Raw genomic sequence first — 16,943 nt, 5'->3', positions numbered from 1 at the left:
GGGACTGGCTGTTTGATGTGCTGAGCCCTTGAGCATGGGACTTGCCCTTATGAAGCTCATTACCACAAAGGAGAGTCGAAGCTTGTATGTAATGGTGCCTAAGAGTCTCCCCCTGAGTACCTCTTTGTTGCTCAGGTGTGGCCCTCTCTCTCTCTAACTGAGCCATCTTGACAGGTGAACTAGCTGCCCTCCCCCCTACATGGGACCCGACTCCTAGGGATGTAAATCTCCCTGGCAACGCAGAGTATGACTCCCGGGGATGAATGTGGACCCAGCATCGTGGGACTGAGAGTATCTTCTTGACCAAAAGGGGGATGCAAAATGAGATGAAATATTTTCAGTGGCTGAGAGATTCCAAATGGAGTTGGGAGGTCACTCTGGTGGACATTCTTATGCACTATATAGATAACACCTCTTAGGTTTTAATGTATTGGAATAGCTAGAAGTAAATACCTGAAACTACCAAACTCCAACCCAGCAGTCTGAACTCCTGAAGACAATTATATAATAATGTAGATTACAAGGGGTGACAGTGTGATTGTGAAGACCTTGTGGATCACACCCCCTTTATCTAGTGTATGGATGAGTGGAGGAATGGGGATAAAAACTAAAGGACAAATGGGGTGGGATGGGGGGATGATTTGGGTGTTTTTTTTCACTTTAATTTTTTATTCTTGTTCTGGTTCTTTCTGATGTAAGGAAAATGTTCAGAGATAGATTGTGGTGATGAATGCATAACTATGTTATACTGTGGACAGTGGATTGTATATCATGGATGATTGTATGGTGTGTGAATGTATTTCAATAAAACTGAATTTAATAAAAAAATTAAAAAAATAGTAGACTGAATCACATAACTTGTTCTATGACCAATACAATGCAAGCAAAACAATTTTTGTGAATTTAAGGTAAACATATGAAGTTCTTTACAGTATCTTTTAAACATGCCATGAGAACCAATAACATCCCATATATAGGATTTGCCATGAGCCTGCTCTTCAAATATGGATCATATGGAGCAAAGCTATGGTCAACCCAAAATAGGTGTATCATAACTGGAAAATAATCATTTTGGCTCTCAGCACTGACTTAATGTTTGTTTGTTATGGCAACCTAAACTAGTCTCAGCTGGTGAATAAAATAACAAATGGTTTTCCAAAGCACTTGTACAAACTTATGAACACAAGTAAGCAATATATTCACATATCCTTGGATCTACAACCTCATTATCAATTGGGGAATCCAGATATATATTTATCCATTCTACTGATTTTGTGGCAGTACTGTGTGATTACACATTTTATTTTCACTCAATACCATTGGTGAAGAATATACTGGTATGTCTAAGATATTTGTGTTTCCACTTCAGATTTTCTTTCTAGGCCTTAGAAGCTAATTTTCAAGTGGTTTATAATATTGAATTGTGTTGTTTCTAGAGAAATTCTTCATTGTAATGCAGTCAAATTCAAGTTTCCATTTTGTGTATTTTTATATCTTTTCCTCTTCCTTGTCTCTCCTCCTCTTCCTCCTCCTTCCATATGATTACTTCCTACTTTTACCTAAGGAAGATATCTACAAAATTATCATATTGGTTTTCTCTCAATGAAATTTTTAATTTTCTCCACAAGTTCTGCTATATCAAAGCTATGTATCTGCATATGTATATATACATGCATACTATATATAATTTCATGCTATTGTTAATTTTTAATTATTTTCTATCTTTAGTTACTAATTATTACAAGGGGTAACATGTTTGACACTTTTGCTGATTTTATGCAAACAACTGCCTTCTCAAAACCTATTCAAAGAAAATCCTCATATTACCTGGTATAGATTTTGTATCTTCCACATTAAGAATTGTTTCTGCTGCTAATGGGAGGACTTTTACTCCTTTTGGAATTTTTATACATTTTATTTTCCTTTTCTTGTCTCACAATTTTTCATTGTAAAGATCAGAAGAGCCATCTTCTTTGTCAGATTCCCTATCTAAGGAAATCTCTATTTTGGGTGTATTTATTCTATGATTTTGGCTTAAGGGAATTACATATTTTTGTGCTAATTTTTCTCACAGTAGGTGTTCTTCAATTCTTCTTTCTTTTTTTGTTAAATATTTTCATCAAGAATGAGTATTTTGGTGTAGATGAATATTTTCTGCCTCCATGTCCTATAATATTTATCTTTCAAGCTCTATCATGGATCACTATATTTCATTTCTGAATTTTAAGCCATGTATATTCTGAGGCAAATATAAGTTGGTCTAGATGAGTTGTATCTTTTTTATATTACTCTCATATTTTGTATAATTTCTATATACATACTAACTTATTTTTGAAATACTAAGTTTCTTGAACATTTCCTCATGTAATCTATCGAAATCAGTTTTTCTAGCAATTTTCTACCACAGCTTCCTATCCTCCTTTTCTAATTTGGAAGTTTCACACTATATGCCTTATGTGTAATTATATGTAATTCTGGTAATCACTTCATCCATATAAAATCCCAAAAGAATGCAAGTGGGCATTAAAGAGTCTATTCCTTAAAATTTCTGACTTTTTAGTTCTCATAAGTGGACTCATATTTTCTTGGTCAATATCTCCTATTTATTTGCTTCATTTTTAAAATTTGAAATATTGAGACTAAGTATGTAAGTTTTTTTAAAATCCTTTTTATGTCATTTCAAACGTAAGAGTCCCGTTCTCCTTACCTATAATCATTTTGCAATATTTTCCCTCCCCTTCTCTGTTTTCTTATTCGTTCCATATGCTACTGCATCAGTGCTTTTTGACATGTATTTATTATCTTCAGTTTTCCAAATAGTTACCTTTGTATGGCTGTAGTTCTGTAGGTTTTATCCACAAAAATTTCCTCTGCTGCATTTGATTTACTTCAACCATCACATATGTAAAGTCTAGAAGATTTGCTATCTCTCTATTCCTTTGTCATTGTACCATGTTTTCCCTTCATGTATATATGTATACCCACTCACAAACATATGTAAATAAATATGAATGCAAATATATATACTTATACCCACACATATATATGATCTCACATCCCTTTGACTTCATTACATTGTGTATATTACAACAGTCATTTCTATGAAAAGTCGTTTTTCATTAATGTGTACAGATGTGTAGAAGTATTTTCCTTTGTATATGTATATTCATAAATCTAATGCCCTTAAACAGTCTTTTCCTATATAGGAGGGCTGAAATGTGACTATGGTTTCCCTGTGATTTGTGGTATTACAAAGAATTCATGTCTGCAGTAAAGTTATATATGGAAAGAATAAACTTTCAGAATTGACTTGAGGGTAAGGGTAGTAACAACATCTGAATGCACCAACCATGCCAAGTGAGTAAATCCATAAATACTCAAACACAAACAGATAGCCACAGTATTCCTCCTCTTATTTTTTCTTTTCCTTTATTTAGGATAACATCTAGTAGTCTTTGGAATTGAAGTACATGTCTCATGCTCAAATGAGTAATGAGGAATTGTCCTCTTAAGATTTATGCAATCATTAATTATCCCTGGATATAGATACTTCAGTTGATCTTCTGCAAGCATTTCAGGATATCATTCATAATTGCTTTATGAGTCAGTATCTTGACCTTTTTTTCTATTTTTTTGTCCATTAAGCTTCTCTTAATTCATTCATAATATATTTCAAAGAGACAAGAAAAAATTAAATGTACCCATTATTGAAATCTATAATAACATACACACACACACTTACATATACAAGCACTCTTACATGCAATAGATAATAGATAACTATATATAAATAGAAACATGGATAGATAGGTAGACAGACTGATAGATATAGATAGATAGAGGTAATAAACATATATCTCTACAATAAAGTATTGCTAATTGGCTTTATATATTTATAATTATTGGATCTTATTATTAGTATGAAATTAAATTTTATTTTTCTAAATCACTGTGATTATTTTTTCAAAATAGATAACACATAAAACAATAAATAAGTAAAAATATAAGGAAAACTGAAACACAAGTATTGCAAAACAATTTCCATGTGTATATAAAAGAATATGTAGAAAGAAAGAAAATTAATATTATAATTAATATGTGGATGAGATCAAGACAAATATATTTGAAACAAAATATTCATTATATACCTGTTTGTTGTGTCTACTTAATCAAGGTATATTTTACAACACTTAAAATATCACCATGATTTTTTAATAAACAATATATGGATTATTTTTCCAATGAAATACTTTAACATTTTCAGTTATTACTCTTTTACCTATAAGATAATAATACAGAAAATGTATGGAATGCTATCTTTTTGAAGGGAAATTTGAATTCACTCTACAAGTTTTGTTATGTAGAATTCTTATTTTTAAATATTGAATGTTTCATCATATGAAATTTGCTGTGCATCCATTTGAAAATCATTAGAAATTGTTTTATAAATTTGCCTGGACCTGCCATATTTTCTTAAAAGTCTTAATTTATTTTGATCTGTACTACTTCCCATTTCTTAATAAGATTTTAGCTTCATCTTATCATTTTATAATTTGACTGCAGGAGTTGCAGCATATCAGCAGACATTGAAACCTCACCTTTTCACAGTATTTGAAGTCCTCAGGAGTTTTTTGAGTGTGTGTTTTAACTAGGAGAAATGACTAGAAATTTTCAAATATTGTCTTTGTAACCAATCCACAGCTACACTCTCCAATGTGCTACTTTATAGGAAATTTTTGCCTCATTGATCTTTGCTGAGTTACAGTTACTGTTCCCAAATTGATTGCAATTCTCAAACAGACAGTAAATTAGTTTCTTTCCTGGCATGCATCAGCATATTTTCCTGTATATTTTGTTTAGATATACAGATCTTGTGTAATATACTATAACTACCACCCTGTGCAGGGTGTGCTCACCATCATCCCAAGTCTGTGCATGCAGGCAGCTGGTGGCTCACTAGTAGGTGGGTTCATCAATTCTGCTATCCATACTGGGACCATATTCAGGTTTCCCTTCAAAGAGTTAAATGTGATCTATCAATACTTCTGTGATGTACCTCAAATTCTAAGGCTCTTATCTTCAGGTTTTTTGGTTTTGTTTCATGAGTCTGTGGTCCTAGCGCCAAGAGCTTACATTACTAGTGTAATCTGCCTTTATGTTTAGGTCATATATAAATATATTTTCAGTGGTACTTAGAATACATTCTATGGAAGCCAGTAACAAAACCTTACCCCTTGTATCAACTCAACACTTGTAAATGTTCATTTTATTTGTAATGTCTGACTTAAGCACTCTTTTAGGTCAAATGGCAAATAACACATATCTTAAAAATCTTAAATCTTAAATCTTTTAAAAATCTTCTTCCAGAGTGTCCCTGATCGTAAACCTCATCATCTATAGTCTGTGATACAGGTTGATTAACAGTGCCAAATGCAGAATGTTCCACAGATGTTTGATTTCTGTTTCAGAGATTTTTGGATTAAAAAATCTTAAATACAAAATTTGAAAGAATAATTAATGCTTGATCTGTGCTCTTAAGTGGAAATCTCTTCCTGTAAATATCTACTGTTTGTTTGTATATTTCTACTTGTTACATAAGTGATAGTGAACTGTGTGTCTTTGGGTCATAGCTATTCATACTCACTACCTCAAGTGTGTAATTTAGATATTCTTCTTAAAAATTGTTTCCACATTACTAAATGTTTTAGAGAATGATTAGGATTATTTTGACCTAAGAAAAATGACATAGCAAGGTCATTTGTATCAATAATTTGATAGCTGCTTATACCTTTGAGGGATCTTCAAGATACCAGATATTGTGACTCTGCAAAAGAATGCTGAGCATTTTGGATCCACATGGCAATGGAAACAGCTACATAAAACCTCCATCCAGAGATTCAATTAAAAAAAGACAATGCTGAATTGTTCTGAACTCTTAAGAAGATAGGAACTTGAGAATTACCCTACAAATGCCAAGTTGAAGAAAGAGAAAAAATATCAGATAGGCATCTTCCATCCTGGACTGCCTGGTCTTCTTCCTTCCCACTCACTTGTTCTCACACACCATCAGAAGGGCACAGAAACAGCAGCAGGGATCCCTGCTACCAGGGACCCAGGCTTAAAATCTCTCAAAGCAGAGAAACAGACCCCCACCATTTGGAGACCCAGAAGACAGGGGAGGACATTTCAAGACCCATGTCAGTGAGGGACAAAGAATCTGAGAAAATGTGGACAGAAGCTCTGTTTCTAACCATGGTCCTGAAAGCCCTCCCCCATCCCTGAAGTAATAGGAATGGGTAGCTGTTTTCTTGCCTGTGGGATGGTTGGAAAACTGGGGGAGCTGGGGTAGTACAGTGTCACAAGTAAAGTAAGGGAAAAGCCCCATACCAAGCCCAATTTGGGCTGACAAAGTGAGAGCACAGAAATCCTGCAATTTCAGACCAACATATTCAGATGCAACCTGTGCTCAGAGGCAAAAGTTCTTTAGAGGACAATTAACTAACCAAACTGCCATCTGCTGGACAGATGGAAAATGCAAGGGAATTGAAGAGCTTTTAAAAGACTTTGCAGACACTATCTTAGGACCACTGGAGCTGGTCTATACCACCTTCACAGAAACCTTGCCCTGTTTTGTCTAAGAAATATGGAAGGCCCAACTGTTAAAGCAGAGCCCTAGAAAAAACCCAAGTCTTGCTGGCTGGTGAAGACCAGAGCACCAATGGGAGTTAGTAATCTTGTTTAAACACACACAGAGACCTTCCTTTGGTGCTTATTGCCTAATACCCATCCATGATGCATTTTGCTATAGGCACTTGCTTTGGGGGGAGATTTTGGGGTGGAGCCAAACTGACAAATGCTAGGTGATATGGATGAACAAATATGGAACAAAGATATACAACAGGAATACCCTAGGCAAAAGAGAGAAAATGAACTCCAGAATAAACTAAGAAAATCAGATGCCTGGACAGCAGAAAAAAAAGTCACAAATCGTACCAGGATACATGAAGATATAACCCAGTCATAGGAAAAAACTAAAAGCTCAACTGAAATATGGGAGTTGAAACAAATAATTAAAGATGTTCAAACAAATATTCTAAATCAAATTGATGAGTTGAAAGAAAATGTGGCAAAAGAGATGAAAGACATAATCATACTATTGAAAATCTCTGTTTCCTTTTTGATCCTCTGTCAATCCTGGAATGCTTGGAAAAACATATGATACAACTTATGGGAATGAAAGTCACAATAGAAGAAATGAAAAAACACTGTGGAGACATACAATAGCAGACTTGAATAGGCAGAAAAAAATATTAGTGAACTAAAAGGGAGGATATTTGAAATCTTACACACAAATGAACAGATGGGGAAAAGAAAAGAAAAATAGGAGCAGGGCCATAGGGAACTGACTGACAACATGAAGTGGATGAATATACATGTAATGGGTGTCCAGAAGGAGCAAAGAAGGGAAAGGGGGCAGGATGAATAATGGAGGAAATAATCTATGACAATTTCCCAACTCTTACGAAAGACATAAAAATATAGGTCCAACAAGTGCCGCATACCCCAAACAGAATAGATACAAATAGACCTACTCCAAGATACTTAATAATCAGATAGTCAAATGTAAAAGAGAGGTTTCTGAAAAAAGCAAGAGAAAAGTGATCCATTTTCATAAAAGGGAAGCTCAATAAGACTAAATGTGAATTTCTCTGTAGAAACCCTAGAGGTTAGAAGGCAGTAATATGACATATTTATGACGCTGAAAGAGAAAAACTGTCAGTGAAGAGTTCTATATCAAGCAAAACTGTCCTCAAAAATTAGGGGGGTTTAAAATATTTACAGATATTCAGACATCTAGAGAGTTTGTGAACAGATCTACTCTACAAGAAATACTACAGGGAACCCTACAGACAGATAGGAAAAGACAGGAGAGAAAGGTTTTGAGAAGAGTGTAGAATTGAAGAGTAGCAGTAAGGGTAACTAAAAGGGTAAAATAAAGAAAAAAAAAAGATATATATAATCCAAAAGAAAAATATAGGTGAAGAAAGTATTTGCCTTTATAGTAGTCTCAGTAAATGTTAATGGATTAAACTCCTCAATCAAAAGACATAGATTGGCAGAATGGATTAAAAAAAAGAGAATCCAACTACATGCTGTCTACAAGAGACTAATTTAAGAACCAAGGACAAAATCCAGCTGAAAGTGAAAGGTCAGAAATAGATATTTCATGTAAGCAACAATCAGAAAAGAGTGAAGGTAGCTACTCTAGTATCAGACAAATTAGACTTCAAATGAAAAACACATAAAAGGGACAAAGAAGGACACCATATATTAATAAAAGGGAGAGTCTTCATGAAGACATAACAATCATAAATATCTATGCACCAAGCTAGAGTGCCCCAAAATACATGAGACAGTGACAACACTGAAGGTAAAAGTAGACACTACTACAATAATAGTTGGAGACTTCAGTACACCACTTCTCTCAATGAATAGAACATCTTGACAGAGGATCAATAAGAAAACAGAGATTTTCAATAATATGATAAATAAACTAGGATTAACACACATTTACAGAACACTGCACCCAAAAACAGCAGGATAAACATTTTTCTCAAGTGCTCCAGGATACTCCACATGTTGGATCACAAAGCAGTTCTCAGCAAATTTAAAAAGATCAAAATTATACAAAACACTTTCTCAGACCATAATGGAATGAAGCTGGAAATCAATAACAGGCAGAGGCCAGAAAATTAAAAAATATATGGAGGCTAAACAACAAGCTGTTAAAAAACCAGTGGGTCTTTGGCCCTTCTGAAGACTTGCTGCAAAGGAGAGGCTAGGCCTCCCTATGATTGTGCCTAACAGCCTCCTCCCAAATGCCTCTTTGTTGCTCAGATGTGGCCCTCTCTTTCTAGCTAAGCCAACTTGGGCAGGTGAAATCACTGCCCTCCCCCCTATGTGGGATCAAACACTCAGGGGAGTGAATCTCCCTGGCAATGTGGAATATGAATCCGAGGGAGGAATGTAGACCTAGCATCATGGGATAGAGGACATCTTCTTGACCAAAATGGGGATGTGAAAGGAAAGGAAATAAGCTAGAGTGGCAGAGAGATTCCAAAAGGAGCTGAGAGGTCACTCTGGTTGGCACTTTAATGCACAATATAGAAAACCATTTTTAGGTTCTAGTGAATTGGAGTAGCTAGCAGTAACCTTAAACTATCAAACTATAACCCAGAACCCATGAGTCTTGCAGATGATTGTATAAAAATGTAGCTTATGAGGGATGACAATGTGATTTGGAAAGCCATATTGACCACACTCCCCTTTGTCTAGTTTATGGATGGATGAGTAGAAAAATGGGGGAAGGAAAAAAACAAAGGCACCCAGTGTTCTTTTTTACTTTAATTGCTCTTTTTCACTTTAATTATTCTTCTGTGTTTGTGGTAATGAAGGTGTCAGGGATTGAGTTTGGTGATGCATGCACAACTATGTAATGGTACTGTGAATAATCAAATGTACACTCTGTTTTGTATGACTGCATGGTATATGAATATATCTCAATAAAATGAATTTAAAAAAAAAACAACCAGTGGGTCAAGGAAGATATAACAAGAAAAATCAGGAGAACCTAAGAAGGCAGCTAGGAGAGATGGCAAAAAAAACACCTCCATGAAAAATACTAGATAAAAGCCAGAAAGTGACCCAGAACACCAGTTCCAGTGATGCACCAGCTGGACAAGGGCTGCTAAATCCACAGTGACCATGAACTTGGTGTAACAGGAAGTCTGCATTCTGAAATGAGTGAGTAAGCTGCTGAATATCCAGCAGCCACATTGTGGTATGGGGAAACCGAGGGTTGGCATTTAGAGGCAGACTAGTTCTTTTTTTTTAAAAAACAAAAACAAAAACAAAAGCAGCTGCAGATATGGCAGTGAGAACCATGTAGTGAAGCACAGCAGGAAAGGGCTGTGTGAATCCTTCAATATCTGGTATGGAAGATAGCCTTTCATGCATCTGCTGCTAATTGTCTCAGAGCAAGGAAGGCTGAGGTTAGCCAAAAGGGGAAAGAAACCATGCCCCTTGCAACCATCTTCCCAGTGGGCTGGGAATGCTCCTGTCCAGTGCCAGGGCCACAGCCCAGAGCCACACCAAGAAACCCAGTGTTATGGGGGGTGTTTCCAGTGGCACATGCACACATCACAGCGTTGGGCATGGGCAAAATCCTTTTGCATACCCACAGCTAATTAACCCAGAGCTGTGAAGGCAGAGCTGTGCAAAAAGGGGGAAATTGGCATGCCCCATAGAGCCATCCTTACAGCAGGCTGGGAATGAACCTACAGGGCCTGGCAGCCCAGAATTTCCCTTGAGGGATGGCACACACTTGTGACATAGCAGAACCTTCCCTCAGCAGAGGCCCTAGAAGGGCATAGCTGGGAAGAGGGACCCATCCAGAAAACCCAGGGACCCTATGTTAATACCACATACTTGTGGGTCAGTGGCAGAGACAGTCTATTGCAAGACTGAAATGGAGGTTTAGACTCTTGCAAAAGCCTTAAATCTCCAGGAACACCTGGGAGGCTTGATTACTAAAGATGCCCTCCCTCCCTAACTGCTCAGACACACGCCCCACATTCAGGGTGGACAGCACCAAAAAGACACCCGAACTTGGTGCACCAATTGGACCCCACAAGAATCAGACCCCCACACACCACGAAGACAAAGTTGGAGAGAACTGACTTGAGGGAAATAGGTGACTCGTGGATGCCACCTGCTGGTTACTTAGAGAAAGTGCATGCCACCAAGCTGTAGATCTGACAGATTAGAGATTTGTCTTTGAATAATCCTACATATCCTGAAAGAACCTGATCAAGTAAAGCAAATGTCAAGAGGCCAAAAACAATGGAAAACTTTAAAGCATATGATAAAACCAGATGATGTGGATAACCCAAACCCAAACACCCAAATCAGAAGATCAGAGGAGACACAGTACTTGGAGAAATTAATCAAAGATCTAAAGACAAACAATGAGAACATGGCACAGGATATAAAGGACATGAAGAAGACCCTAGAAGAGCATAAAGAAGAAATTACAAGAGTAAAGAAAAAAATAGATGATCTTATGGAAATAAAAGAAACTGTTGACCAAATTAAAAAGATTCTGGATACTCATAGTACAAAACTAGTGGAAGCTGAACAATGAATCAGTGGCCTCAAAGACCACAGAACAGAAAATGAAGGAACAAAAGAAAGAATGAGGAAAAAAATAAATAAAAAATCAAAATGTACCTCAGGGATGTGATAGATAAAAATAAAACATCCAGATATAAGACTCATTGGTGTCCCAGAAGGGGAAGAGAAGGCTAAAGGTCTAGAAAGTGTATTCAAAGAAATTGTTGGGGAAAACTTCCCAAACCTGCTACACAATATAAATACACAAAGCATAAATGCCCAACAAAGTCCAAACAGAATAAATCCAAACCCTCTCCAAGACATTTTCCAAGCAGACTGTCAAATACTGAAGAGAAGGAGCAAGTTGTGAAAGCAGCAAGAGAAAAGCAATTCACCACATACAAAGGAAACAGCATAAGACCAAGTAGTGATTACTCAGCACCCACCATGGAGGCGAGAAGGCAGTGGCACGACATATTTAAAATTCTGAGAGAGGGCCGCCAGCCCGGCGCAGGCCGCTCTGGTTTGTTTTGCTGCGCGGCCGCTGTCGCCGCGGGCCTCGCGAGCTCATTTGTGCCTGGCTGGTCCCCACTTCTCTCTCCCCAGTGTTGAGTGTCTGAGCCGTTGGCTGCTCCGAACCGTTTGGCTCTTTCCCTTAGTAACAGCTTCTACCTTCTGCCTCAATTCCTCTCCCCGCCCCCGCCCGCCCGGCGCCCATCCCCCGCGCCCTCAGCTCGCCGGGGTTATAATTGCCTCTCACCCCCCGGAGGGGTTATTTTGGGGGTGGTTGGAGGCGGCGGCGGCGGCGAGGAGGGGAATTTCCTTGTGCCTCCATTCCCGGGAGGGGGGAGCGGCATTGGAGGTCACCGTTTTCCAGTGTTTGGAAAAAGGGAACTGAGATGCAAGATATTGGAATTGAGATGGTGATTAATACGGGAACAGGGTTATATCCTGTGTTGTGACCTCATGGTTTAAGTGGGAATAAAGATGAGTATAAGCAGTGATGAGGTCAACTTCTTGGTATATAGATACTTGCAAGAGTCAGGATTTTCTCATTCAGCGTTTACCTTTGGTATAGAAAGCCATATCAGTCAGTCTAATATAAATGGTGCCCTTGTCCCACCTGCTGCATTGATTTCTATCATCCAGAAAGGTCTACAGTATGTAGAAGCAGAAGTTAGTATTAATGAGGATGGTACCTTGTTTGATGGCCAACCAATAGAATCCCTGTCACTGATAGATGCCGTAATGCCTGATGTAGTACAAACAAGACAACAAGCTTATAGAGATAAACTTGCACAGCAACAGGCAGCAGCTGCTGCAGCTGCCGCAGCTGCAACAACCCAACAAGGATCTGCAAAAAATGGAGAAAACACAGCAAATGGGGAGGAGAATGGAGCACATACTATAGTAAATAATCATACTGATATGATGGAAGTGGATGGGGATGTTGAAATCCCTCCTAATAAAGCAGTGGTGTTACGGGGCCATGAATCTGAAGTTTTTATCTGTGCCTGGAACCCCGTTAGTGATCTCCTGGCATCGGGGTCTGGAGATTCAACAGCACGAATATGGAATCTTAGTGAAAATAGCACTAGTGGCTCCACACAGTTAGTACTTAGACATTGTATATGAGAAGGAGGGCAAGATGGTCCAAGCAACAAGGATGTAACATCTCTAGATTGGAATAGTGAAGGTACACTTCTAGCAACTGGTTCATATGATGGATTTGCCAGAATATGGACTAAAGATGGTAACCTTGCTAGCACCTTGGGGCAGCATAAAGGCCCTATATTTGCATTAAAATGGAGTAAGAAAGGAAATTTCATCCTAAGTGCTGGAGTAGACAAGACTACGATTATTTGGGATGCACATACTGGTGAAGCAAAGCAACAGTTTCCTTTTCATTCAGCACCAGCTTTGGATGTTGATTGGCAGAGCAACAACACCTTTGCTTCTTGTAGTACAGATATGTGCATTCATGTCTGTAAATTAGGACAAGACAGACCTATTAAAACATTCCAGGGACACACGAATGAAGTAAATGCTATCAAATGGGACCCAACTGGCAATCTCCTGGCCTCCTGCTCTGACGACATGACTTTGAAGATATGGAGTATGAAACAAGACAATTGTGTCCATGATTTGCAAGCACATAATAAAGAAATTTATACTATCAAATGGAGTCCAACAGGACGAGGAACAAATAATCCAAATGCCAACCTTATGTTAGCAAGTGCATCCTTTGATTCTACTGTTAGATTGTGGGATGTAGACCGAGGGATTTGCATCCACACTCTGACAAAACACCAAGAGCCTGTGTACAGTGTAGCTTTCAGTCCTGATGGGAGGTATCTGGCAAGTGGTTCTTTTGACAAATGTGTGCACATCTGGAACACACAGACAGGTGCTCTAGTTCACAGCTATAGGGGAACAGGTGGAATTTTTGAAGTTTGCTGGAATGCAGCAGGAGATAAAGTTGGAGCCAGTGCATCAGACGGTTCAGTTTGTGTATTAGACCTTCGGAAATAGCGCTACTAGTTGGAAGCCATGGACCGACTATGAATGTGTACATAGACAAAATGACTGTCCCTGACCCATGTACTGCTATAGTCCCACTTGAACCATGGCCATTCCACTACAGCCAAATCTAAAAGAAATATATACATACAGTGTATATAAACAAAATTGCACCCTGAAGATGACAGAGTTTTGTCACAGTTTGTGAATTCTGTTCACCAAGTGCTGGAATCTAATCTGCTGTGCCCCCAAAATAGCATTTAGAAGTTTTTGGATATGAAAAGCAGAAGAAAAAAAGAAAGAAATATACCTTATAAAAGCAGACCATACATGTACCAGATTTTGGATACTAATGACAGCCTTGTTTCTCCCTTTGAATCAGCAGACACCATGGATTATATTCTTTTTTCCCTTCAGTAGTCAAGCAGTTTGTACAGAGAAAATGGACTTAACAAAAAACTTGCAGCAGTAGTTTGTTCTTGCTTTTAAACTTTGTTTGTGATTTAGTTTATGGATGCATGAAGCAAAGGAGTGAATCAGTTTCTTGTTTATATTTTTTTCACCTTTTAAACAAACAAAAAATTCTTAAAAATATTTTAATGCATTCTTTTGAAGAGGTAGATGTTTGGTACATTTTATGGCTCCCAGAGCATATATTCAATTGGTGCATGTTATGGGAAGGGGGAATTGGAAATGACATAAAATTATATGTCTTGGGTCATGTCAGCTTCTAAGACACATCAGTAAAAGGGTATTATGCTCCAGTTTTTTGGTGATGTGGCTGAAATGCAATAGTTTCTTTTTTGGGACATATTTCTGCCAATTAAAGACTAGAGGGCACAAAATATTTTGTTCTTTTTTTAAATACCGTAGAGAAGATGCATAAAAAAAAATCTTCTGATGTTTTGTCGCCATAACTAAATTATGGTTAAAATGTGCGCTATTGTGAAAAGGAGCAAAGTTAGGTTTGGGGTTCTTTTTTTTTTTTTTTTTTCTTTCTCTCTTTTGTCATTGTTTGTTTTGCTTTGTTTTTTTAAGAGATTAAAATGTTTCTTGATAAGGATTAGCTTCTCAAAGTGTCCATCATTATGTGTAGAAGCTTAACTATATAATGTAACCAAACTCCAGTACTAAAAATCTCTCGTTATTTTTCTTTATACAAAGCAAGATAATGGCATGTAACACTGCCATTACATGGTAGAATGTTTGCTACCTTAGCTTAAAAAACAATCTTTAGAACAAAAGACTTGCTTCAAAATGTATTTAAATAGCAGTGATTCAAAATTAAAAAAAAAAAAAACAGTATAATTGCACTAACCTCCCTGCTGCTCTGATTCTGCATTTGTGGTACTCGTGACTACATTTTTTCAAATATATAGATGGATATAAGCTGCTAATTTTTTTCCCATTAATCACTACTATATCATGTCTTTTACTCTGTCTATAATATTAAGTATTTTCTCAAAAGATATTGGTATCAAATCAAACCTCCTCTTGTGTTCATGCAACTAAAATCTAAAATACACAGAATTTACAAATGATAGCATGAGGCCATGTTTATATGTGTGATTAACAGGGTTTGTCATGATAAGCATAACAATCCAGGAGTGTCAGTTTTGAAGAGAATAGTTTTCAAATTCCTGTCTCAAAGATTCTAATTAAGGAATTTCTTATTATTGAGCTTAGCAAATTTATAACACTATTTCTGTTACTAATTATTTTTTAGGCCTTTACTACTTAAAGTTTAACCTGTGTTCTAAGTTTTAAGTAGGAGCTGATTTAACCCAAATAATACAATTTTGATTTTCAGCATTTGTTGTTTGGCTATTTTTATAAAACAGCATTGATTGAAGCAAGTCTTCATTTTACTAAGGTAGGGTAGCATTTGCTATTGGTAAAGAGAATAAACACACTTAATTTCACAACACATTGTTAAATGTACCCCAATTGTTAGTGGGGTCTACGATACTGTAATAATAATTTTTCAAATTTACATCCAGAGAGGCAGTCATTCATGATGGTTTTGTGCCAGCTGTTTTTAGGGTTTGGAACACATTATAAATATTTAGAACTATTACCCTGTGACTTATGTAGGAAACCTAATATGCTGAGTATCTGGCACTTGAAATCCTGCTTTTGTTGCTGGAGGTCCACATCTATGGTTGGCCTCTGCTATTGTTTAAAAAAAATAAATAAAAATAAAAAAATCTGTGCAATAATTTTTAAATGTGCTCCCAGGAATAGACACAAATGTTTTGAGTATGCTTAAGCTGCATTTTCCTTTAGTGATGCATTCGTCAATTGCACTGAATTTAAATCTGAAAGTCAGAGGTGATTATTGATAGTACTTTTTTGTATTTTGATATGGACAGTTTATTCATTTGCATACAGTTATTGACTTTTTTTTCCCCAGCTGATTGAGATAGTCAAGAAATTCTGCAATATAGCTGCCAAAATTGACAGCTCCATTTTTATGGTATTGTCATCTTTTTCCTTCTTTCTTTTTTTAATCTTTAACTATTTTACTTAAGCATAATAGCCACAGTAGGACATATAAAAGATTATAAATACAGAGCTTTATTATCCTGAAGTCTTGGGTCTTTTAAACATAAACTTATCTGAAGGGTATCCATTTTGTAGGCTTGGGTTCTTTATGAGCATACGATTATTTATTTATTTTTGCTGCTGTTCTCAACATCATCATTGCCTGCTGATGTGCCACGATGCTGCTCCGACAGGCAAAAACAAAATTGTCTCTAATTTGAGCAGTAACATGATTGCAAGAGACCAAGTTTCACAGCCTAAGTTCTGTAATTGAGGTTCTTGCTCATTTTTTCTTCTATTTTTTTCTAAGTACTTATTCCTGAATACAGTAGCTTTTCCTATGATATCATTGTTGTATAAGCTACTCTAAGAAACTTATAAGAATAGAAAAGAAAACTTGAATGAATACTAATTGAATAAATAGAATCAAGTGCAGCTGTCATTCTTAAACGTTATAAAGAAATATATTTGCACTTATTCATGCCGGAAATCTCGTAAGTTCTTATATGTGTTCCACATCCCCATTTCCTATTGTCAATCTTATATTTGTTCCAGTCCCCATTTCCTACTGTTCACCAGGTTACCATCATTGGATTTCAAATGACTTTTAAAAGTGGTAACTTAGTTTCCTAATAGTCTTAGAATGTATCTAACTCTGCTTTAATTATTCCTTAGAAAAGTATGTTTTAGGATTATACACCTTTTAC

At 36.7% G+C, this 16,943-nt stretch overlaps 1 protein-coding gene and 1 pseudogene across 1 annotated transcript; both read left to right on the top strand.

Moving 5' to 3' along the window:
• LOC119524629 overlaps nt 1-12,099 on the top strand; it is a 39,481-nt pseudogene extending 27,382 nt beyond the window's left edge.
• On the top strand, nt 12,076-13,934 carry LOC119524655 (F-box-like/WD repeat-containing protein TBL1XR1). The gene is given in 1 exon segment (XM_037823350.1): nt 12,076-13,934. A coding segment is annotated over 1 exon segment (1,545 nt). The 5' UTR covers nt 12,076-12,159; the 3' UTR covers nt 13,705-13,934.
• The last annotated feature ends 3,009 nt before the right edge of the window (nt 13,935-16,943 follow it).

This window comes from Choloepus didactylus, assembly GCF_015220235.1.
Source record: "Choloepus didactylus isolate mChoDid1 chromosome 11 unlocalized genomic scaffold, mChoDid1.pri SUPER_11_unloc3, whole genome shotgun sequence".
In the NCBI taxonomy this organism is placed as follows: Eukaryota; Metazoa; Chordata; class Mammalia; order Pilosa; family Megalonychidae; genus Choloepus; species Choloepus didactylus.
Note: the sequence above shows the minus strand (reverse complement) of the source record. Positions and strands in the feature narration are given on the sequence as shown.